The sequence below is a fragment of the Akebia trifoliata genome, chromosome 7 (assembly GCF_017979445.1).
Source record: "Akebia trifoliata isolate Shusen 1 chromosome 7, ASM1797944v1, whole genome shotgun sequence".
In the NCBI taxonomy this organism is placed as follows: domain Eukaryota; kingdom Viridiplantae; phylum Streptophyta; class Magnoliopsida; order Ranunculales; family Lardizabalaceae; genus Akebia; species Akebia trifoliata.
In genome coordinates, this window is record NC_141381.1 from 23,836,589 (window position 1) to 23,861,165 (window position 24,577).

At 37.7% G+C, this 24,577-nt stretch overlaps 2 protein-coding genes across 7 annotated transcripts; one reads left to right on the forward strand and one right to left on the reverse strand.

The window, feature by feature from the left end:
* Positions 1–2,329: 2,329 nt before the first annotated feature.
* Positions 2,330–23,776, reverse strand: LOC147398464 (SUMO-activating enzyme subunit 1B-1-like). 6 transcript variants are annotated; one of them, XM_086447672.1, is made up of 13 exons: positions 23,434–23,775; positions 23,121–23,151; positions 21,470–21,554; positions 10,730–10,825; positions 10,560–10,611; positions 9,735–9,930; positions 8,191–8,270; positions 7,900–8,016; positions 4,850–4,900; positions 3,285–3,351; positions 2,948–3,051; positions 2,756–2,860; positions 2,330–2,663 (listed from the first exon to the last, which is right to left on the reverse strand). In XM_086447672.1, exons 4-13 carry the CDS (start codon positions 10,810–10,812, stop codon positions 2,562–2,564), a joined length of 957 nt encoding a protein of 318 aa, XP_086303798.1. In that variant the 5' UTR covers positions 10,813–10,825; positions 21,470–21,554; positions 23,121–23,151; positions 23,434–23,775; the 3' UTR covers positions 2,330–2,561. The 6 variants fall into 6 exon arrangements, with proteins under 6 accessions (XP_086303798.1, XP_086303799.1, XP_086303796.1 ...); XM_086447673.1 differs by having other exon boundaries at positions 21,470–21,498; positions 23,056–23,151; XM_086447670.1 differs by having other exon boundaries at positions 23,056–23,151.
* On the forward strand, positions 14,812–18,080 carry LOC147398465 (uncharacterized). Its single transcript, XM_086446726.1, has 5 exons — positions 14,812–15,028; positions 15,561–15,844; positions 16,007–16,126; positions 16,245–16,587; positions 17,179–18,080. The coding sequence occupies exons 1-5, from the start codon at positions 14,812–14,814 to the stop codon at positions 18,078–18,080; spliced, it is 1,866 nt and encodes a 621-aa protein (XP_086302852.1).
* Positions 23,777–24,577: the final 801 nt, after the last annotated feature.

Sequence of the window (24,577 nt, forward strand, 5' to 3'; positions counted from 1 at the left end):
AAATTTGTAAAAATTGTATTATTTGCATAAAATTGAGTCAGATATTTTGTCACTACTCTCACGATTTTAATTTTATTTTTAAATGTCAGAATGGTCTCAAGACCATTGGAGTGGTACAATGCAGGTCAAATATTGTGTTAAGGGTTTTGGTCCAGGTTTCCTAGTTATTACCGACCCGATTCCGACTTCGGTCCGAATTTCCTAGTTATTACCGGCTTGGTTCCAGGCTCGGTCCAGTTTCAACCACCTAACCCAAAATCGAACTTATGAGGATCAGGTTAGTCATGGTTCAGGTGGTCCGATTTCTGGAATAAAACGGTCTGGGTTGGTCCAGGTTACCAGTTCTAGAATTTTTGAACCCCTTAAATGCATCGATATGCGGATTCGGGCCTGACCCACCCGATTGCCTCAATCCTTTGCATGTTGCATAAGATAAAGTTATCTTCTTTTCTTTTATAACTCTTTTTAGGGGTTAATGAGTATGCTTCTCTGCTTTCTTCTTTTGCCTCCACTTTATATCTTGGAATCATAGTGTTTTTTTTCTCTTTATTATCCTACTTCCACTAATTAATAGACTAACCACTTTCTTTAAATAAATAAATAAATAAAAATCAAGCACGTGTGGTGCTATGCACGTGAGTGAAAAATCAGCACCAAAAAATATAGGAAAAAGTATATATATGCTTTTAAAAAAAGTGGTAGTGATTAATAAGGATAATGATTTTTTAACACATTTTTTTTCACTTGATCCGTACTCTCGGTTGATGTGGAAAGGGCACAGAACCATAGATCTTTTTCCTTGTGTATCCCGAAGAAAATGATCAATGATTCGGTGCCCTTGCTACATCAGCTAAGTGGAAAAAATGAGTCCAAAAATCAGAAGTTGATTAATAATTAGTGAGTGAAGGCATAGGCTATAACTCAAATATAAGAATAAATCAGATGAAAAACATAGGCAAAAAAAGAAGAAAAGATAAAAGTTTAGAATTTTGGAACTTTACTTCAAAGAGAGATTTCTTCAGCTCAAATCTACTAGTAAGTTGAAAAAAAAAACATATAAAGTAAGAATTTTGTTTTTTATTTTTTTTGGCTAATCAATTTTGGATCCATACCTTGAAAAGATAAAAGAGAGTAGGTGAGTCAATTATAGACAATTTTTAAGGAGGAAGAGTTTATATAAAAACCAAGAGAAGGGAGGTGAGTCTTGTGAGGCTTTAAGAGGCCCCCCTCCCCCCCCCCCCCCCCCCCCAAAAAAATAATAATAATAATAATAAATAAAATAAATAAAATTAATCTTTTAAAAAAGCAGAGGTTCAGACATTTAACTGTCACTTTTATAATAAAATTTATGAAAAGATTATATAATTGGATATCAATTAAAGGCAAGGATTAGGCGCTTCTCCAAAGTAATGGTCGATTCTGCTTCGCTTTTTTACAATTCAAAGTAATTCGGATTCTTGGAATAAATCTTGGAAGCACCTCATTCTCCACAGAGAAATCCAAGCTTTATATTTGAATTTTGAAGAGATCAGTTTCGACTTTGCTTGGCGCGAATCGAACAGGTCTGCTGATTGGCTAGCAAAGAAAGGTCCACTTCATTCTTTTTTATTTAATGTTCCAGCTGAACTGTTGATTCTTTTAGAGGATCAAACTTGTATCTTTCTTCGGCATTAACCTCGTTGAAATAAAATAGGGTGGGGACGTCTATAGCCACAGCATACCAATCAGAAAAAAAAAAAAAAAAAAACAAACAAACTTGCATAGCAAACGATCTTAACAGACCACACTTAGATCCTGATGGTTAGATGTGAAAAAGCCATCACATTAGACTACATACCCCAATCTAGTATGAGAAAGGTTGCAGGTCCCTTGACTGATAGCCATTCACTATGAAAACCCTCAAGAATGAACATTTCAAGAAGAGTCAGTGATAATTGACACACCCCTACGCCCCATTACATAACCGTAGATCATTTGCCTCAGAATACACAATAAAAACACTTATGGGTTCTGTGTATCCCGGGGGCATAGGAGACATCAGAAAATCATTATTCTTTCAAGAACTCTTGAACAAAAAAATTGTTCGATCAATCAATCATTCAAACAAATGGCTGTGTAATGAATTTTCCATGGTTCAGATTGAGCTGATCAGATGAGCCAAGGCTTTTTGAGCAATGTAAATCTTCGGTGTAAGAACCACTAAGAACTTAGCTGAAAGCTAGCCAAAATCAAATAATCATCAATAGACGATTTTTTACGATACCCACACTGTGATCAAAGGTGCAGATTCATCCAAGTTAAAAGCTTTGAACTGAAGTACATTCAGGTCTGAGGATCTCAAAAGATTACTCGATGATTTTAAATACAAATGTCTTTTAAGTTAAAATCCAAACTGTAAAAAACAACCTTTGCAAGTGTTGGCTTTAATTTACCTCTCAAAAAGTACTCCAAATCACCATAATCCTCAAATGGTGACCTAAACAGTTGAGCAAATTATAAAATGCAAAGACAAGTATTCAGGGAATTACATCTTGATGCTGATCTCAAAGTTTCTCAAGCTTCTAACTTGAAATATCCTCAATTACGCCTTTACCATCCATTGCATCGAAGAAGAAAAAGTTTTTTAGGGGATCCCCTTTGCCCGATATTGCTTTAATAACTTCCTGATAAATTAGATTTGGGTGGCATAATATTCCAGTCATTGAAAATTGAAATTCAAATAAGCAAAAAAAAAAAAAAAATTTGATTTAATTACCTGACCAAGAATCCCACCGATGATTGCACAAACTGGTGGGTGTTCTTTTGTGCCCACTACCAATCTTTCCAGCAAGCCATCTGGGATATATGTTTCATTCAATGACTGCCATGTTTTATGATGCAGCCATGTTAGAAGACATAAACCATTGTAATTCAAAACAAGAACCATATGGTGCACCAAATCAATCACCTGTGCCTCACAAAGTTCCTTCTTCAACTTCAAAACATTTGGGAGATCTGCAATTGAGCTTTCACCAGGATTACGCCCCTCAGCAAGTTCAAACCTTTCGATTACTGCATAAAGTGTGAGCAAATTAGGTAGTATAGTTAGTATTCTACAAGAACAATGATCAGAACTCAATATTTCAGATTTATCTCGATGGAGCCCACATTCCCAAAAAGTGTTGTGGCGCAAAAAAGAGTTTAGAAAGAACTGAAATGATTTGTAACAGAAAATGTGTTTTTTTTTTTTACTTTTTCCTCTGATAAGTGACGAAAAAAAAAAAACAGTACAATATGTCACAAACCTCTCATGGCGAAGTAAAGCTTTGACACTCTCCTTGGAAGTGCTTTCCAAGGTACGGCAATTGCTTCCTGCCACAACAAATGCAAAGAGATAAGTACTTAATTACCAAAGCCTCAAAGTAAAAAATATATAGAATCTAAACAAGTTTGAAAAAATATGTTTAACTACTGTAATCATTCGTTGGACATGTAAAAATAGGCTAGCTAAGGAACAAAAGACAGTAAACCTTTAATAGTCAAAAGATGCGTTTAAGATAGTGTCATGAGTAGGGCTGTCAACAGCCTGGATCGTGAATGAGCCCAATGCAAATTGGACTTCAAAATCCCAGTGCAAGCCTGCCCTGTCTTAATGGTTAGGCCGGGCCGAATAAAATGCTTATGTTAAAGCCTGGCCCACAAGTATTTGGGCTTATTACGGCTGTCTCGCCCAGAAATTTTATTATATATGTTATAAATATAGCTACAACAAATTATATAAAAGCATCAATGGACCTAGTTCCCAAGCCTGAGCCTGGCCCTAAACACAAATCAGGCCAGGCCCAACTCGATAACTAAATAAAAATGTATATGTTCACGCCCGGCCCATAAATATTTGGGCTCAATATGGCTGGCTGGGCCACAAGTTTTATTATATATATGTTATAATATAGCTATAACAAATTATATAAAATTATCGATGGACCTAAGCCCGGCCCTAAACATGAATCAGGCCCAACCTGATAACTGAATCTAGTGCCACTAACCATGCCGGGAAGGGCCAACACCCGACCCATTGAGACAGTCCTGGCCAGGAGTAAAGCTACCGCCAAATGGTGGTTCTTGATAAAATGAGGCCATTCTGAAATGGAGAAATTCACAGCAGATAACAGAGTGGAGCACGCATCCGACATGTAAAGCAGGACCAAAAACTTAACAGCCCCACCCCCCCCCCCCCCCCCCCAAAAAAAAAAAAAAACCAAAGAGAGAGAGAGAGATCTCCTCTCTATATAGTAAAAAAAAACAAAAAAATTATGGATGATTGTAATTGTACTCATCCTCGCAAAACCGGCTTGTAAGGTGAGGATTGCCCAAGGTAATGATACCCAGGCGATGTGGGACTATTACTCGCACTCCCCCTCGCGTGTAACGTATCTCCTACATGCCTATGGTTACCCACTCTGATACCATGTAGAAGCCCATGGGCCTAACTCATCCTCACAAAACTGGCTTGTAAGGTGAGGATTGCCCCAGTAATGATCCAATTACATTCTTCATGAATATCAGAAAAAACAAGGGGAGTTTGAGTATCCCACGTATTAAGAGTGATTTAAAGATCCCTCTGTCCCTCCCTCTTGGCCAGAGGAAGTGTACAAGAATAGAATATTTTTTTTTCAAAGCACTTCAATGATCATAGCAGATGATTTGGTAAGATCTTGCACTTCACTGAAAGAAAGGCAAATTATCATTTGAAACATGATTTTCCAAGTGTATTCCACTAATCATAGCAGATTGTTTGGTTAAAACACTCACTAAATTGATTGAAAGATGAAAATTATTATTTGAATGAAATAATATTCTAAGTAAATACCTCGAAGCTTGGATACTGCAATTGGCATTCAATAGTTTCATCACACTTTTTCTGCCAAGAGAATACGTAATGATATTAATTCTTCTACATGGCCGGTACAAGGTAATCAATGCATGATATCAAGAAGAAATTCAAAATTGTAGAACTTTCCTATCCCTCTGAAAGCTAAGTTTATAATACAAGTATTAGAACAAAAAATAAATAAACAAACAAAAAAACCAAGTCTGAGGAACATCAAACAAACAAGTAAGCTGATAGCATCTCCAAAGAATTTTTTTGCAATTGGCACACATCATGATTATCTTTGGAAGATGGCAGTGAGGAAAAATATGGTTTTGGAACTGGGGAGAGAGTGCCATAGTGAGATCACCATACAAGTGTAGCACAAAGTGTTGAGTTTGAGTTTAGTCCCACATCGGAGACTCATTGCCTTGTCTCTCTCCTTATAAGCTCCCAGGCCTCTCCACTCATTAACAATTGGTTTTGAGTTGGACCCCCAAATTTATCATGGTATCAGAGCAGGCCTTTCTCTCCTCCACATCACCCAATTCATATCTCCACGTGCTTTGGTCCAGTCCGGTCCACATGTGCGGGGGCGTGTTGAGTTTGAATTTAGTCCCACATCGGACACTCATCGCCTTGTCTCTCTCCTTATAAGCTCTTGGGCCTCTCCACTCATTGCCAATTGGTTCTGAGTTGGACCCCCAAATTTATCACAAAGAAAGGCATTTCGAAAATACTCCTTGAGTTGTTCCGAAAGATGATGGCATTCGAAGTAGGAAAAATAAATTGGATCTGGTTATGAGACTGTTAGGGCAGAATTTCTCCTCTCATGGAACAGTTCCCGAATATACAAACTCCACCTCATCCAAGAAAAATCCATTGATTCAGAACTTCATGGCTCTATCTTTTTGAATTCAGAAGGATTTTAATGGCTGAGAAGTTTAGTCTATTTCTAGCCCTATATATAAGTGAATAGAAAAACAAATTATCACTTCCCACCCCTACAAACCAGGTTTGTTCTAGAGAGACGAACAACAGACGCAAATTCAAACTGAGCGAACAAAGCAACAAAGGTCAAGTCTTGGAGGGGAAGGAGCATGCCATGTTCAAGTTCATAACAACATTCTCAGTTTCGTCTTTTTCTAGTGCAAACTATTTTACCAACTTCAAGGGGTTTCCATTTGAGGATTTTATGTTAGGTGGGGGATTGCTCGTAAAGATCTCATGTAAGTTGTCGATGGTTCTCCAATTACCTGGTTTGACCTTTTTTTGGACTTTTTCTTGGTTATGTATTCAGGTAGGGCTCCTCGACCTCCTTCGTGTATCTTATCTTCTTGGATTTAATAAATAATTCTTTTTACCCAACAAAAAAATTAGAGAATCGTTCAATGCAATCTTAGACAGTGGGCTTTCTTTTCTTTTGTGTTTTAGTGGGCAAGACGGAATTGAATACACAACCTTATGCTTTGGTTGCACAAGCTAATAGAGCTATGACCCTGACCCAGTATTTAGATAATGATTGTCGTTGCTTGGCTAATTATTTGTCATTATAACTAAAATCCAATTGAAAGCAAGCATACTTCCATTTATGGGGTTGTCTAGTTAAAATCATGGCAGCTTGAGTAAAAAGGGTGGAATGGGACTTTCTTTTTTTTCCTTGTTCTTTTTCTTTTTTGGATATAAGGAAAAATAAACCATCTCAAACACAGAAGTGGAGAAGATAGATTTAGACTAGGGGTGTCAACTGGTCGATTTTGGTTATACCCGAAACTGGAACCTAAAGAAAACATTGGTTCTGATCATTGTTCCAGGAATGAGACCCTTGGAACTAGAACCGACCCTACAAATTCCTGGTAAGATAGACAATTATTGTTTAATGAAAAAAAAATCTAATACCTCACTTGATAGTTGATACCAACAACGATTTTTTCAAGCAAATCAATCTTTTGAGGAGAAAACCTTAGAAAATTATGATATGGAGTGTTTATTTGTATTGTAATTAAGAATGAATGGGGAATATAAACAGATGTTTAGGCCAAGGAAAAAGTAAAACATAAAGAGATCACATTCTCTCTAGATTCTAATTTTAGTTAAAATACATTTAATTTTAGTACCCACTTGATTTAAATTTAATTAGACTACTAATGTTCTTCTAAAACCTAAAAAAACTAATGTTCTTCAAAATAAGTTATAAATAAAACAAGTTGATGGGTACCCGACTAGACCCAATTCTTATAGAATCCCTAAGAAAGTAACCTAGAACCGAACCAAACCAAAAAGTGATTGGGTCCATGATGGTAGACTAATCAGTTCTGGGTACATCAGGTAATTTGGTTGCTGGTCTATCTGAAGGCTGGCCCAGCTTTTGAACAGAGAGGATTAATGACAATGTATAACAAATCTTAGAAAAACTCATAGAAGAAGAGAACTAAGCCACCCACACGCACACATATTGATGTTCCATGTGTGATAAAATATTTTCAATAAAAAGATTAAAAATGTAAATTTCTATCAAAGAAACTAACTGAAAAAGGTCAGCTACGATACAGCATGAAGTTAATACCAATTCTCAAGTTATAGAGCAATCAACGATCATCATTAATAGCAAATGGCACAGAAAGCTAACAGAATGAGCTGACACCATGAGTAATAAGCTAAGCCAAAATACCATGTTTCAACGCAAAAGAGCCAATCATGTAGTACCAACTACCAAGAGTCTAGGACACCACAATCCTCACAAAATAAAGGTTCAAAAACAGATCAGTGTGTGATATAATATCTGGAAGAGATTACAAAAAACTTTTCAAATTCCCTTGGACATCATGCTAATCCTATTAACTAGTTGGCAGAGTTGTTGAATATTAATTCCACAACTTTCTGTTTGCCAAATATGTATGTGTTTCAGTTGAGCGAGAGAATGTAAAAGACATGTTCTTAATATAGAAAGCATAAACATGCAGTGACTTCCCAAAACAATAAGAAGCCAACACGCCAACAAATAAAAAACAACTAAGAATGCTCCACAAGAAGAGAAGTAAGATGTGCACCTGTGCATAGGTATAGTTTTGTAAATCGACAAATATTTCACCACATGAGTCCCTACAATCAACTGTGTAAAATGCAATCCTCTTTGGTCTCTTCCGACATTTTTCATTGACCAGTTTCTGAAAAAGAAGCAAATAGTAGAAGGAAAATGAACAAACCATTACAAGAACAGCCACTCACAAGGATTAAAAACAAAGTAGAAGAATCACATAAGCTAAGGAAAACCTGGTGAATTTTCCACATCAAGGTATCATTTACCATTATTAATTATTAAGGAAGAATGCATAATATACCTTTGTTGTAAGTGAGCAACAACTAACTACAACAGCACTAAATTTGTCGTAGAAATCTCCATCAAAGCTTGATAAATCACCTGCAAGAATGAAGTACAGTCTCACCACCAACAATAGCATCACTGAACCCACTAAACCCGCTACACTTCAAAAGATCTAGTCATGCACACATAAACTAAAATGAATCAAGAATGGAAATTTCAGAAATTAAGCCAGCGTGGCTCTAGTATACATGGCTTTTGGATGGGATTCGTGTTAGCATGTGAAAAAAAAAAAGACGTTCTTTGTCAAGTTCTTTTGAGGATTGATAGAGCCACTCATAATTACTCTAGCAGAACCATAAACAACACATTTATATAGTTGTTCTGTCCTGTTGTTTCCTCTTCTTTCTTTCTTCCTTTTGTTTTTGTTTTTTTTTTGTTTTTTGTGCTTATCGTGGGTAACCCCAACCTTCAGGTGCGACTAAGCTCATGGTCACACGCACCACCCCCTCGGAAAGTTCTAAGTGCAACTGGAGGGTGGCCCCAAGGAATTCATTGCTTCTTGGGGTTTCAAACATTTGACCTACCCTTCCTAAGGAGCTTATCAAGGCTTGCCCTATTGCTTCCTCTATGCTAATGCAAGATAATTCTAAAATCCTTACTGAGAAAAGCACAAGGAAGAGTTGAGAAATGTTTAGGTGACATATAGATTTTGACCTTTCTTGGGATGTCCAAGAAATTCAGTAGCTGGTTGTAACAACCGACTACAATTCGAAAAAGCTACTCTTTACTTAGATTAGTTGGGCACTAGGAAAATTATAATTTCTTATATTAAGATGGAACTATAATCATTTTCATTCAGGAGAACAAAATGAGCCTGTCTCCTAAAGGTGAACATCCAACAGCTCAAAAGATTAGGATAGACACTTTGTGAACATCTTTAACTTAGGGTATCTCTATCATCCCAGCTTATAAATTTAGCTTATCAGAGAATTCAAAGTTAATGAGTATGACCCGATTTTTAGAGAGAGAGAGAGAGGAGGAGGACAAGATAGCCCCCTTACAAAGGAAAAGAAAGAACAAAAACAAGGGATGCTTGCCACAAGGCTAAACAAACCCTTGCGAACCTACAAGAAGCATAACTCCTCCCACTTGAAGACAAAGTCCTCAGAGAAGACCTCGACAAAATACTTGCATAACTTGCACCAATAAAATAACAACCCCAATATCTCCAAGATCAATTGTTGAGGCGATTTTTCCTTTCCCTAGAACACTCCCCTGTTTCTTTCTTTCCGACTTTCAAAGTCATTGTCTTTTCCTTTTACCTTCCCAAAAGAACGAAGACATTATCATACAAGTTATTCGAACAGAAAATGAAGTTTGGATAAAAACATAACAGAGTCCACCCTCTGGATACAACTAGAAAGTAAACAATTAAATGCAAGAAAAACCCACGACGCTAAAATCAGTTTCAATTCCACAAATGAAGTCTCCTGAGATTTCACTGTGAAGCAAATGAATTTAAAGTCATTACAATTTTGAAAAGGTATAGAAGAGACTCACCTGTTTGCACTGAAACATGGACCATGGGATTGAACTCTCTTAAAGCATCACAACAAATTTCAGCAAGAGATTTCCCACTGAACTTATTCTCATCTGGAGGAATTAAAAAGTTTGACAAAAGTGCTTCCTTAGTGACCATCCGATCATCCATCAGAGTCAGACTACCAACTCCAGCTAGAACAATATTCTTGCAAAACTGCACCAACAACAAATGACCCGGACCCAAATCTGTCATTATTTAGGTTAATTTTCTCATATATAAAACCTAAATTCTGAGATTGGGTCTATAAAAAAGGACCCTCCAATTTCTAAGAATTTTTCATGTAAGACGCCATATTGTACTGACAAATACTTTAAAAAACTGAAATTATATAAATATTTTATTTCAAATACACCACAATCATCACCACCAACACCAACAAAAAAATCCTTATTTCAAAGATTTAGGGTCGGCCAAAGAATCCCACTCCTCCATTCTACTCAGTCCAGAACCACGTCTTTCGTAATTGAAAGTGAGTTCATATCTCCTTATACCATTTATACATGAATATTTTTATTTTTTATGGGTAAACTGGAATTTATACGTGAATTAGCTACATATTCGTCTATAATAATATTGTGATTTCAATAGAAATCATATAGAAACATGTTACGAGTTAGAATCCCATCTTGAATTGTATTAGACTAATGAATGGGTATCAATATTACAAAATTATCATGAACCCATGTATTTTAAAGATTATCTCTCTCAACATGTTGAACGTATCGGTGTCTTTGTTAAATAAAGATTGGACATTTTTCTTAGCTTAATAAGTCCAGAATTACCTCAACAACAGTGCCTTTCATGCCGCTAACAAGTACATGTGACTTACTCAACCTATAAACAAAAATGGATTCACAGTTAAACACACATAGATTGTGACCTTAGTTTACACACACATCCAATCAAGACCGTTGGATTCAAGTCTAAATAAATGTTAATGGGTTTGATTTACCTCCTCTGGGCATCAACGCCCCATACACGAATTTGCCGATCGTACAATGCTGTCTCTTGCTCGGTCAACTCCTCTCCATCCATCCTCAACCGCAACCTGACATTGTTGATGTATATTTATGGGCAGAAAATAAAGGAAAAAAAATTAGGGGAAAAAAACCCTAGAATTGAATGAAATTAGTTATAAAAAAAAGAAAAAAAGAAAAAGAAAAATAGTTATAGAATTTAAAACAACAAATGTGATAAACCCTAAAAGGGATTGTAAGTTCAACCTAAAAAATTTGACGACTTTAGTGTTCAATGAAAACGAAAAACAAGAGCGTTCGCAAACAGTTTGCTGGGGATGGGAAAGGCGGAATTTATTCTCGGGAAGATTTACAAGTTGAGAAGCGAGTCAATGAGTCAATATAGTTTAATGTTTGATACGCTTGGTGTGCACGTGTAAGATTGTTATTGGTGAAATATAAGGAAAATATTTTCCTTTCTAGAAGAAAGGTAGCAAGGACAAATTGAGGTTTGCTGTTTTGAAAGTTATGTGCTAAGCTTTTTCATCGACGAGGACAAATTGGTTCATCAGCTTAGCATATGACTTTTAAAACAGCAAATCTCTATTCAGTAAGGACTAAGGAAAGTTCCATGGCTGCACCTATGGTATCATAAAACATGATCTGATGACATTGGGATGTTCATGACAAATTTTAAGTATTTAAAAAATAAAAATAAAAGGATAATTTTTCATCATTTGATTTGAATTTGAATTTTGGGAATTCCATAATCACCGAAATTTAGGAACAAAAAAATTGTTTCTCTTTTTATAAAATTTGATCTAGGCCATGAAATACATTTTTAGGGCCATGGTGTTATTGGACTCTTGTTAGTAATTTGGAATATGGCAAAATTTTGATTCGTGAAAAATGCGAATTCTATCCAATTTTGGATTGTAAAAATCCGATCTAAAATTCAATAAATGAAAAATACGCGGCATATGCTTCATACGTGTATTATCTGTTTCATTTCAAAAATTCGGTCACGTGATAGTAATAGTGATGATGATGATGGGTGATAATGAGTATATTCAGGTTATTGTTTCATTGATTTTTAAAAGAAACCAACGTCAACGCTAAAGCATCGATGGCATCTCGCAACGTCAACGCTATCGCATTTGCCGCTACTGAGAAAGGTAAGAAAATCCTTTCTTCCAATCTTGAATCTGATCAGGTTACTAGTCGCAATCATCATGTGACATGAACAATGAAAAAGACTGGTGAAATCAAGCTAGTGGAGCCTCTCCAGCATCACTCTAAGAAACGTGCCACAAAAACGGCACTTACCACGAAAGAATCGTGGGCGGACGTGGTAGAAGATGACTTGTCAGATTCTGAATCTGATTCGAAGTCAAGCGAGGGATCGTCTAGATCTCTATCGATCACTTCTCCGTCGCAAACTCACACCTCTATCAGAGCAGTGATGACAGCTGGAGCGTTAATAATGGAGGAACAAGTTGCCCAGTTGGTAAACACCATCAACAAATTAACAAAAGCAATGGAAGAGAAAGACATTCAGATTGCAACCCTTGTTAGTCGTTTGGAACATAAAGACAAGGAGAATGAATCGAGTGCTGGACCTTCGCATCCTCCAGGATTCACCCCTGAAGCATACATGGCTCCGCATGAAGAGAAACAACGAGCAGACTATTCTGGTTCAGGAAAAGCTACTCGAGATCCACCACAAGAATCTGTTGCCTCGCTTTCTATTCAACAACTACAAGCAATGATTACTGACACCATTCGTGCTCAGTATGGGGGCATGCCATAGTCCTCATTGGTTTACTCCAAACCCAACACTCAACGCATCGAACAAATGCGTCTTCCGGTAGGATATCAACCACCAAAATTCCAACAATTCGAAGGAAAAGGCAATTCAAAGCAACATATTGCCCACTTCATCGAAACTTGCAACAACGCCGGTACATTCGGTGATTTCATAGTGAAACAATTCGTTCGCTCCCTTCGTGGTAATGCGTTTGATTGGTACACCGACTTGGAACCCAATTCAATAGACAGTTGGGATCAACTTGAAAGAGTGTTCCTCGGCTGCTTCTACAGTACTAGAAGAACAGTAAGTATGGTGGAGCTCGCTGCCGTCAAACAAAGGAAAATGAACTAATCATCGAGTACATAGAGCGATGGAGAAATCTTTCCCTCAACTGCATGGATCGACTTTCCCAATCTTCTGCTATCGAAATGTGTGTTCAAGGGATGCACTGGCAACTCCTTTACATCTTGAAAGGAATCAAACCACATACTTTCGAAGAGCTAACTACTCGAGCCCACAACATGGAGCAGAGTATAACTGTGCATCAGACTCCACGACTCAGCGAGCCTCGAAGACAAGAAAAGAAGGACGGCAAGTCCTTCAAAACTAAAGAAGTTTTGTCTACCACCACCAGCAAACCTGTCAAGATCACAGGTAAGAGAAGAGAAGATCAGCCACGAGCTGATTCAACACAAGAAAAAGAAAAAGCTTGGAAAACTCTCAAAGAGCTTGAGGCAAAAGAGTACCCTTTTCCTGATGCTGATGTCTTAGGCATGTTCGAAGAGCTACTGAAGTTAAAGATCATCGAACTTCCAATACCCAAACGACCCGAAGAAGCAGGTCGTGACAATGATTTGAGGTATTGTCGTTATCACAGGGTGATTAGTCACCCAATTGAAAAATGTTTCGTCTTCAAGGAGAAAATCATGGATTTGACACGTCAAGGGAAAATTGAACTTGACTGTGCTGAAAATGTTGCTACTTCCAACATGACATCTGTCACATTTGGATCTTTTGATCCAATATTCTTGGTAAGTCAGTATGCAACGCAGATTTCATCTTCTCAAATCCCAAAAGTTCTACCTCAACCATCACAACTCATATCCGTACATTCCGATGTTGAAAAGGCCCATCCCACGCTGGCGGCAAGGCCAAATCAAAGAAAAATCATCACATTTCTTACTTCACTTCAACAAGGACCACAATCTCATTCGGCTTCAAATTCAAGGTCGAGTATCTCACAGTCTACTTCAGTTGACGACGAAGGGTGGACGGTTGTCGCTCGTCGAAAAAGACGTCCTACATACGTGCCGACTCTTTCTACTCCAAAGCCAAAGAGAAATAGAAGAAAGTCAAAACCAAGTACAGGGTTAAAGAAACGAAAGAAAGTAACAAAGAAGAAGGCTTTCCGAGTTCCGCCTACAGACCCCGAAGACATCCTTCAACCACCTCCTCGTGTGCCAGTCACACTTCTAGAATTCTTACCCAAGAAGCTCTTAAAGGAAGTCTGATGGTTTCATGTCATCAAGTAGAAGCAGAAGTGCTAGAAGATGATGTCGGTGATAGGTCCGAAGAACATCCTACTACTTCCAATAATGGAGATCAAAGACTTGAGAAAGACAATAGCACTTCGAAATAGAAGATTGGCAAGTCGACTTGGATTTGTCTAGTAAATTCCAAAAAGTTCAGCTTACTTCAAAGCAAAGCTCGACTGATTCAAAACAAGAAGTTCAACCTGACATAAATCCACAACAAGATAGTATGTGTATGGCCACAATCACCTTTACTGACGAGGATCTCCAATTAGGGTCTTGACCTCACAATAGGCCTCTTTACGTTACAGGTTATGTGAGGGAAACTAAAATTCAAAGAATCCTCCTAGATTGTGGTTCTGCGGTCAACATCATGCCAATTCGTACTATAAAACAAGTTGGCATATTCATCGGATCAACTTGCTCGCAGTAAGTTGATGATTCAAGGTTTCAACTTAGGAGGTCAAAGAGCGATCGGCATGATAAAAGTCAAGCTCTCTATTGCAGATTTGGAGTCAACAACACTCTTTCACATGATTGATTGTAAAACTTCATATCACTTGCTTCTCGGTCGATCATGGCTACATGAAACCGGAGTAGTACCATCCACGTTACATCAATGCTTCAAGTATTACCAAAATGGTGTGCAAAAGCGTGTAATAGCCGAAGATCAACCGTTTGACAAGGCAGAAACGCGTTATCCACAGTTGTATTGCCAACCCCAATGCTTCGCTACATGCCACAATCGAGTCGAAAGCCTGGACAATCACCTTTCGAAGAGATTTCTTCAAAGACCAAGCCTTCTGTCTCTAAAGTCGAATTGGAGATACTGAAAGAAGAGTTTACCCTACCAGTTACACCACTTCGAAAATCTTACGTCGTAAAGACACCCGTGAAAAGTATTATCCCAGCTACATCAATCACAAACAACATCACGAAGGTTGAGTCTGAAAGTTGGTTCGGTCCTAAAACTTCAAAGTTATTCGAAATTGCTGGTTAAGGAAAAGGTGAACCCGTACGATTGGGTGAACTACTACCAACTGATAAAATTCATGGTTTAATTGCAACACAAGTCAAACTCGTTCGAGCTGGAGAAAATGTTTCATTCACATGAGCGGGGCTAGGGTATACGCCAGAAGCTCCAATCAAAATTTCTAAGATGAAGACGGCTGCTTCACAATATACTTCAGTAGAAATCATTGATGAGTCTGTAAAAACACCAATTCCACGAACATCAGTCTTTGATCGAATTGGTGGCCACATCTCGACCACGTCGGTATTTGATCGATTGGGTGCTTTAGATGATCGTCATGATGTACAAACTCAAATCTCGTGTGTCTGCTTTATCTAGACTTGGTCAGAAGGTTGGAGTAAAAATACGAAGAGAATCACGACATCAACCTAAGCAAATGAATAAACATGTGGAGCATAAAGATAGTAGTGGCTTGCATAGCACTATTCCATCTCGCATGAAATGACAAGCAGCTTTAGAAGTCTCGATATCAGATGCATTGATTGTGAAGCGACGCACTATTATCCTCACAAACCAAACGGGTAACAACCTAGCTTCAACTGTTGGAATAGACAATTCTGAAGATGTTGTTTCTGTAAATCATATTACCATTGAGGAATTCCCTGAAGAAGATTCTACTTCGTCAGATGAAGAACTCGAAAATGTTCCACCGGTCTTTGAAGAAGGCGGACAGGCCACTGTCGAAGACTTAAAAGAAATAAATCTTGGGACAATTGAAGAGCCGCGACCCACTTTCGTCAGCACTCTTCTAAACTAGCATGAAGAATCCGAGTACCTCAAGTTGCTATAAGAGTACAGAGATGTATTTGCTTGGACTTACAAAGAAATGCCAGGACTTGACCCGAAAATCGCTGTTCATTAACTCGCAGTTAAACACGGAGTTCACCCAATAAAACAGGCACAACGTCATTTTCAGCTAGAGTTGATACCACAGATTGAGACAGAGGTCAACAAGTTGATAGAAGCTAGCTTCATCCGAGAAGTAAAGTATCCAACCTGGATTTCCAATATAGTTCCGGTAAGAAAGAAAAATGGACAAATTCGAGTATGTGTTGATTTTCGCGACTTGAATAATGCATGTCCAAAAGACGATTTTCCACTCCCAATCATAGAACTTATGGTTGATGCGACTACAGGACATGAAGCCTTGTCTTTCATGGATGGATCTTCTGGTTACAATCAAATTCGAATGTTGCCAAAAAACGAGGAAGCTCACAGTCTTCCGTACCCCAAAAGGTATATATTGTTACAAAGTTATGCCTTTTGGACTTAAGAATGCTGGTGCCACTTACCAGCGAGCTATGCAAAAGATCTTTGATGACATGTTACATGACAAGGTGGAATGTTACGTTGATGACCTAGTAGTGAAGTCAAGCAAAATAGAAGATCACTTACAACATCCACGTGATACCTTCGACAGATTACGGCGATACCAGCTCAAGATGAATCCATTAAAATGTGCTTTTGGAGTCACCTCAGGTAAATTTTTGGAATTCGTGGTTCGGCATCGCGGTATTGAAATCGATCAAAACAAGATTGAAGCCATTCAAAAAATGCCGGCACCAAAAACATTCATGAACTCAAAAGTTTACAAGGTCGACTTGCCTAAATTCGTAGATTCATCTCAAACTTAGCTGGGCGTTGTCATCCCTTCAGTCGATTGATGAAGAAAGATGCATCATTTGAATGGGATGAAGCTTGTGAGAATGCTATGAAAAGTATCAAGGAGTACCTTCTCAAGCCTCATGTTTTTTCTGCACTAATTCCCGAGAAGCCACTGATTCTCTATATTAGTGCACAAGAAATGTCACTAGGAACATTGTTGGCTCAAGAAAATGCCGAAGGAAAATAAGGTGCACTCTACTACTTGAGTCGAACTCTTGTTGGAGCAGAAGTAAACTATTCACCCATCGAGAAGACATGTTTAGCGCTCATCTTTGCTACAAAGAAACTCCGGCACTACATGTTATCACACAATCCGACTCACTGCGCGAGCTGATCCACTCAAGTACATCATGACAAAGCCAGTCTTGTCGGGAAGACTAGCTAAATAGGCACTTCTCTTATCAGAATTTGAGATTATTTACATCCCTCAAAAGGCTGTAAAGGGGCAGGCGTTAGCCGACTTTCTTGCTAATCATCCTATTCCAACTGAATGGGAATTGTCTCACGACTTGCTCGACGAAGAAGTATTCTCTGTTGATGTGCTTCCAGCTTGGAGAATGTTCTTTGATGGTGCAGCTAGAAGAAATGGAGCGGGGGCAGGTGTAATTTTTATCACCCTACAAAATGAAGTATTGCCATTCCCGTTTGCTCTGACGAAATTATGTTCAAACAATGTTGCAGAATACCAATCTTTGATCATTGGGCTAGAGATGAAGTTACACCAACTCTATGTGTATGGGGACTCACAGCTTGTCATCAACCAACTCTCAACAGAGTATGACGTTCGAAAACATGAGTTGGTACCTTATCACCAGTATGCTACACAACTTCTAAGTCAGTTTGAAGACGTCATCATTAAGCACATACCAAGAGCCGAAAACAAGCAGGCTGATGCTTTAGCTAGTCTTACTGCAAGTTTGGCTATGCTAGAAGGAGAGACAATGAGTATTCCCATCTGCAATAGGTGGGTACTACCTCCTTTGATAGATGAAAATTGCGAATTTCATGAAGCAAATATCATCGAAATAGCCGAAGTCAAAGATTGGAGACAGCCACTTATTGACTATCTACAGCATGGGAAGCTGCCAGACGACCTAAAGCACAAAATCGAAATACGTCGTAGGGCACCTCGATTTTTATATTTCAATGATAAGTTATATCGTCGTTCTTTTGACGATATCTTGATGAGATGTCTCGGAGATAATGAAATTCAAGATGCTTTAGAAGAAGCACACTCTGGAGTGTGCGGTTCACATCAATCAGGGCCGAAACTCCATCATAGTCTGAAAAGGGTAGGATTTTACTAGCCTACTATGGTGAAAGATTCTTTAAACCATGCAAAAAGGTGTAAAGCTTGCCAATTTCATGGGGATTACATTCGTCAACCACCAGAGCCATTACATCCTACAATCGCAACTTGGCCCTTTGATGGGTGGGGACTTGATGTCGTTGAACCACTCCCAAAATCTTCAAGACAACATCTTTATATCCTTGCCGCAACTGATTACTTTTCTAAGTGGGCTGAAGCAGTTCCCCTTCGAGAAGTCAAGAAAGAAACGATAGTAGACTTCATCAAAAATAATATCGTCTTTCGTTACGGCATTCCACGATATATCATGACAGATAATGGGAAATCTTTTAGCAATAAGCTGATGGATCAATTCTGCATGAAGTTTAACATTAAGCAGAGATGTTCTACAATGTACAACGCTGCAGCAAATGGACTCGCCGAAACCTTCAACAAAACTCTCTGCAAGCTTCTTGAGAAGGTTGTCTCAAAATCGAAAAAAGATTGGCATGAACGAATTGGAGAAGCATTATGGGCATACAGAACCTCATACCGCACCTCCACACAAGCCACACCTTACTCATTGGTTTATGGAGTTGAAGCTGTTCTCCCATTGGAACGACAGATACCTTCTTTAAGGATTGCGATTCAAGAAGGTTTGACCTACGATGAGAATGCTAAGTTACGTCTGGCTGAACTTGAAGCATTGGACGAAAAAAGATTGAAAGCACGACTAAAATGTTACCAAGCCTGTCTGTCACGTGCATTCAATAAGAAAGTTCGACCACGTTCTTTTCAAGTTGGCAATTTAGTTCTCGCTGTACAACGACCAATCATCCTCTCACACCGTTCTAGAAAGAAGTTTGATCCAAAATAGGATGGACCTCATGTAGTGAAAGAAGTATACACTAATGGTGCATACCTTCTTGTAACAACAAAAGGATTACGTCTTGGTCCAATAAACGGCAAATTCCTCAAAAGATACTATGCTTGAAAGAATGATGCTCCCCAGCACGAGCTTAAACTATTTAATAATGCTCCCCAACACGAGCTTAAACTGTTTGATAATACTCCGCAGCATGAGCCTAAACTGTTTGACAATGCTCCCGCAGCATGAGCCTAAACTGTTTGACAATGCTCCTCGGCACGAGCCTAAACTGTTTAGCAATGCTCATTATCGTACGAGCTTAAACTACATGATACTCCTGACCCGCATGAGTTAATACTGTGAACGGTCCAAAAAAAAAAAATTTTGAGCTCGCTAGATTGAAAACCCAAGAGGGCGATCTAGGCAAAACTTAGAGCATTATCCATCTAAACTACGTTATGGTTTGATCCCATTTTGGGTACGTAGGCAGCCTGTAAAGTTACTTCAGGTTCAACCACATCAACAAAAAAAAGTAAAAAAAAAAAAGAATAAAAAAAAATCATCATGCTCAATAATGCTCTAACGTTAGAGTTTGGCCAATTAACTGTACAAATAGTTCGTCGCATGGTTCTTTTAGCCAGTTGACGTTTGTCAGTCAATTGACGTTGTGCACTTTTAAACACTATTGATGAACAACTGCTTTAAAGATTGGCCAACCGACTGGACAAATGATTCGTCGCATGGTTTTTCTAACCAGTTGACGTTTATCAGCCAATTAGCGTTATGATGTTACTAGTCAGTTGACGTTGTGTACTCTTAAGCATTACTGATAAACAACTGCTTTAAAGATTGACCAACTGGTTGGACAAATGATTCGTCGCATGATTTTTTCTAACCAGTTGACGTTTGTCAACCAATTGACATTGTGATGCTGCTAGCCAGTTGACGTTTGTCAGCCAATTGGCATCATCCACTCCTAAGCATTATTGATAAACAGTTGCTTTAGAAGTTAGTCAATTAGCTGGACAAATAGTTCGTCGCATGGATCTTCTACGTTCATAAAGCTTGCGTACCGCGATTCTTTTAACCAGTTGACGTCATCCACTCCTAAACGTAACTGATAAACAGTTGCTTTAGAAGTTAGTCAACTAGCTGGACAAATAGTTCGTCGCATGGATCTTCTACGTGCATAAAACTTGCGTACCGTGATTCTTTTAGCAAGTTGACGGCATTCACTTCTAAGCATTACTGATAAACAGTTGCTTTAGAAAGTTAGTCAACTAGCTGGACAAATAATTCGTCGCATGGATCTTCTATGTGCATAAAACTTGCGTACCGCGATTCTTTTAGCCAGTTAATGTTTGTCAGCCAGTTGACGTCATCCACTCCTAAGCGTTACTGATAAACAGTTGCTTTAGAGATTAGTCAACTAGCTGGACAAATAGTTCGTCGCATGAATTTCTACGTGCATAAATCTTGTGTACCGTAATTCTGCAAGCCAGTTGACGTTTGTCAGTCAGTTGACGTCATCCACTCCTAAGCATTATTGATAAACAGTTGCTTTAGAAGTTAATCAACTAGCTGGACAAATAGTTCGTCGCATGGATTTTCTACGTGCATAAATCTTGTCTCCCGTAATTCTGCAAGCCAGTTGACGTTTGTCAGCTAGTTGACGTCAGCCACTCCTAAGCATTACTGATAAACAGTTGCTTTAGAAGTTACTCAACTAGCTGGACAAATAGTTCGTCGCATGGATCTTCTACGTGCATAAATCTTGTGTCCCGTAATTCTGCAAGTCAGTCGACGTTTGTCAGCCAGTTGACGTCATCCACTCTTAAGCATTATTGATAAACAGTTGCTTTAGAAGTTAGTCAACTAGCTGGACAAATAGTTCGTCGCATGGATCATCTACGTGCATAAATCTTGTGTCCCGTATTTCTGCAAGCCAGTTGACGTCATCCACTCCTAAGCATTATTGATAAACAATTGCTTTAGAGGTTAGTCAACTAGCTGGACAAATAGTTCGTCGCATGGATCTTCTACGTGCATAAATTTTGTGTCCCGTAATTCTGCAAGCCAGTTGACGTTTGTTAGCCAGTTGACGTCATCCACTCCTAAGCATTACTGATAAACAGTTGCTTTAGAGGTTAGTCAACTAGTTGGACAAATAGTTCATCGCATGGATCTTCTGCATATACAAATCTTGCGTCATTTGATTCTTCTAACCAATTGACGTTTGTCAGCCAGTTGACGTTGTCACCTCCTAAGCACTACTGATGAACAGTTGCGCTAAAGATTGGCCAAGCTGGACAAATGGTTCGTTGCATGGTTCTTCTACATGTACATTGTTTATCATGCAATACTTTTAACAGTTCAACATTGGCCACCGTTAAACAGACTAACAGATAAATGTTCTAAAAGTTAACTGATAAGGATTATAAGTTCTCAATTTGTAATTCTGGTTACAATTCATAAGAAAGGAAATGCGAGGATGACAAAGTTCAAAGAAAATATATGGGAAGAATGACTAAGATCCATACCTTCCTGTGGTTTCGAAGCTGTAGTCGAGCTGCAATTGACCAAAAAGAATCAGATCTTTGTATCAATATATTGGTAATCCTGGATCTGTAAGAAAAAAAGAAGTTCCAATGAAATTCATTCTCAAGTTCTGAATCGTGAAAAAAAAAAGTAATACCCAATAAGGAAAAGAAATCAAGTATGGCAAAGTAATCAAAATTAGAATCAATTCAAGAAGGTTATGCTCAAGAACTTTATTCATATTGTTCAACAAATCTTTTGAAAAAGAAAAAGGATTTGTTATGCTTCAGCAGAAGTTACTGCATCATGAGTGGTCATGTGATGTTTTCATTAAAAAAAAAATTTTAGAATCAAGCTTCTTGTCAAATTATTCAATATTATTTGATTTGAATTGATCAATCAGGCAAAGAATCTTCTTTTCCCTCGATTATGATGATTCAAACAATGAATCAAACTCATCGAATCTTTTTTTTTTTTTAAAAGAGAGCCGCTCCCTCTAAAACCAACACAAATCTTTTGAATTACTGAAGAAACCGGATGAGTCGATAAAAAGTTTAAAGGTGTTGACTCCAAAAAGACCAAAGATATTAAAGTTTATCGGTGATTATCTTTTAAGAATGGCAATTCCCGTTGGTTTCCGCTTTCAAGTAGACATCCCAGACTGGACTTGTTCATCCAAGATGGATAATTCATCAAAGTGGTTAGATACCCGGATTTGGCCGATTGAAAACAGAAATACAAAAAAAAATTAGTAGGGAATTGCCATCATCCGAGATCCACAAATTGCATCCAACAACACATGTCCAAGGAGAGGCTTCGGCTAAAATCTGAGTTGAGTTCTACTTTCTTTAGTTAGAAACTTCATGAGATGAGAGAAGTTGTTTCCAAGACATGGACACTAAAGGAACATGAAAGTTTCAAGAGACTTGTGAAAATGAATCTTGGATAAATAAATAAATAAGAATTTTATGAAGCTTGCAGTGATGTGCTTCCCTCATAAAGACAAAGAAAGCATAGTGAGTTAATACTTTAATGCATTCATCCTTTGTATGAGCAGGCAGATCAGATTGGCCTTTGTAGCGGTCGATAGTGATGATGACAATAAGGTCGATGAAAATGTAGACAAGTCTAAAGAATTAAAGATACTAGCTTCAGCAATGTTGATTCTTCTAGTTTAATTCAGTTATCAAATGTATCCCAATTTCAAAGAGGGTCCAAAAGAGACTTTATTTTGTTGATAGATGTGAACCTTTGGTTTGCTACGAAAAGTTGGTGTGTTCGACAAATTTCTAACAAAACCAGTCGATCCAAAAGGTTTGTAAATCTTTGTTCCTCAACATCCATTAATGAAGGAAGGAAAGTGAAAAGGAAATCAAAGAAATCACATCACAAAGTCAAATCTCTAATGTTTCAATCTATCCCATGAATAACCATGGTTTCTTCGGATTTATAAAAAAAAAATTTGCTGAAATTCAAGAGTCTACAGACTCATACATTCATCTATGGCATCAGCTTCAGACTTCAGAATCGAGGAACTTAGATCAAAATAAATTTTCTCTATTACAGATAAGAGAAAAAGAAGACGAACCAGTGCTGAAATCACGAAATCAGAGAGAGAAGCTATTAAAGTTTCATATGAAATTAGAGGAAGACCTTGAGAGCTACTGCGACCAATTTGAAGATTCTGTTTCAGAAATCAGAGAATTCAATATCAATGACCTTTAATCCATAACATGGAGGTCGCAGCCCCCGTTTTGAAATTTATTCTAAAAAGAGAACCCAGTCTCAATCCTTTCTTCTTCATAAATGGAACGTCATCCTCGATTTATAATCCACAGACGTTTCACCCATTTCGAATTAGATTCAAATGCCCAGATGATTTGTTTGTGGGTAGAAGTTGCAGCCCCTGTTTTGGGCAAAAAAAGAAACAAAAAATTTTTAAAGAAGAAGAAGGAAGAGAGGTTACCTATAAGCATGTAACGCTCAAGAAAAGAATTTGTTGCTGCGAATCCCTGCAAGAATCGATAATCCAAGTCGCTGAAAATCTCTTCGAGACTCAACCACGCCGGTAGCGGACGTATGCTCTACCTATAAGAGGAGAATCCTTCTTGAATCTCAGCAAATCTCGTTGGATCTGTTCTTCTTGGACACGGCGGCTAGGGCAGATACATGAAGAAGAAGTGAAGAAAAGGAAGTTGAGAGGGTTAAACGACCAAGGTTCGCCGAAGTCGATGGTTTGATCGATCTACAAAGTTCCATGACAGAAATCTCCCATTGCTGAAATCTGGAACGAAGAGAGCAAAGAGAAGGAGAATTGGGGTTTTTGTTTGGATACAAGTTCTATCGGCGCCCCAGCTTTTTATATCGGCACTCCAGTTGTTTTGTATACAAAACTACCGCTTACTACTCCTAAAAAAATTAAAAAAATTAAAAAGAAAATAAAAGCTTTGAAAATATTTTTTATAACAAGAGAAGTTTTGAAAATATTTTCTAAAAATTGTAATGAAAATATTTTCATAAATTTCATGGTGTTTTAAAGATGTTTTCGTAAAGAAAATTGAAAAAAAAAATTGAAAATATATATATTTTTCATAAATAAATAAAAAAATACTTTCTTGGAATATCTTGGAAATTTTTTTTAAAGGTATTTTATGAATAAAATATTTTGAATATATTTTCATTAAGAAAAAAAAATCATCATCATTTTTCTTAAAATATATATTTATATGTATATTTTTAATATACATATATGTGTACTATGAACAAATGATGAAAACATCTTTTTTTTATTTTGTTGTTCTTGTTGTAGGATTATAAAGCGAATTCGAACGTGGATAGCCTCCTCCAAATTTGAGGATTTTTCACGATTCTTAAACTCAATTCCTGATATGGACAGAAAATACAATATTTTTCGAATTGGAAAAGAAGTATGACTGTTCGTAAAAGAACTCAAATATGTCAAAATCACTCAAACTTTACTATAAAAAAAATGATGACATCAAGGACGTGCTATCGTCAGTTACACATTCGAGAACACATCCTTGAGGGGGCATTTGTAGGCATCAAAATTTTGACGGAGCTTTTACAAATTTTTGGTAAATAAAACAAAG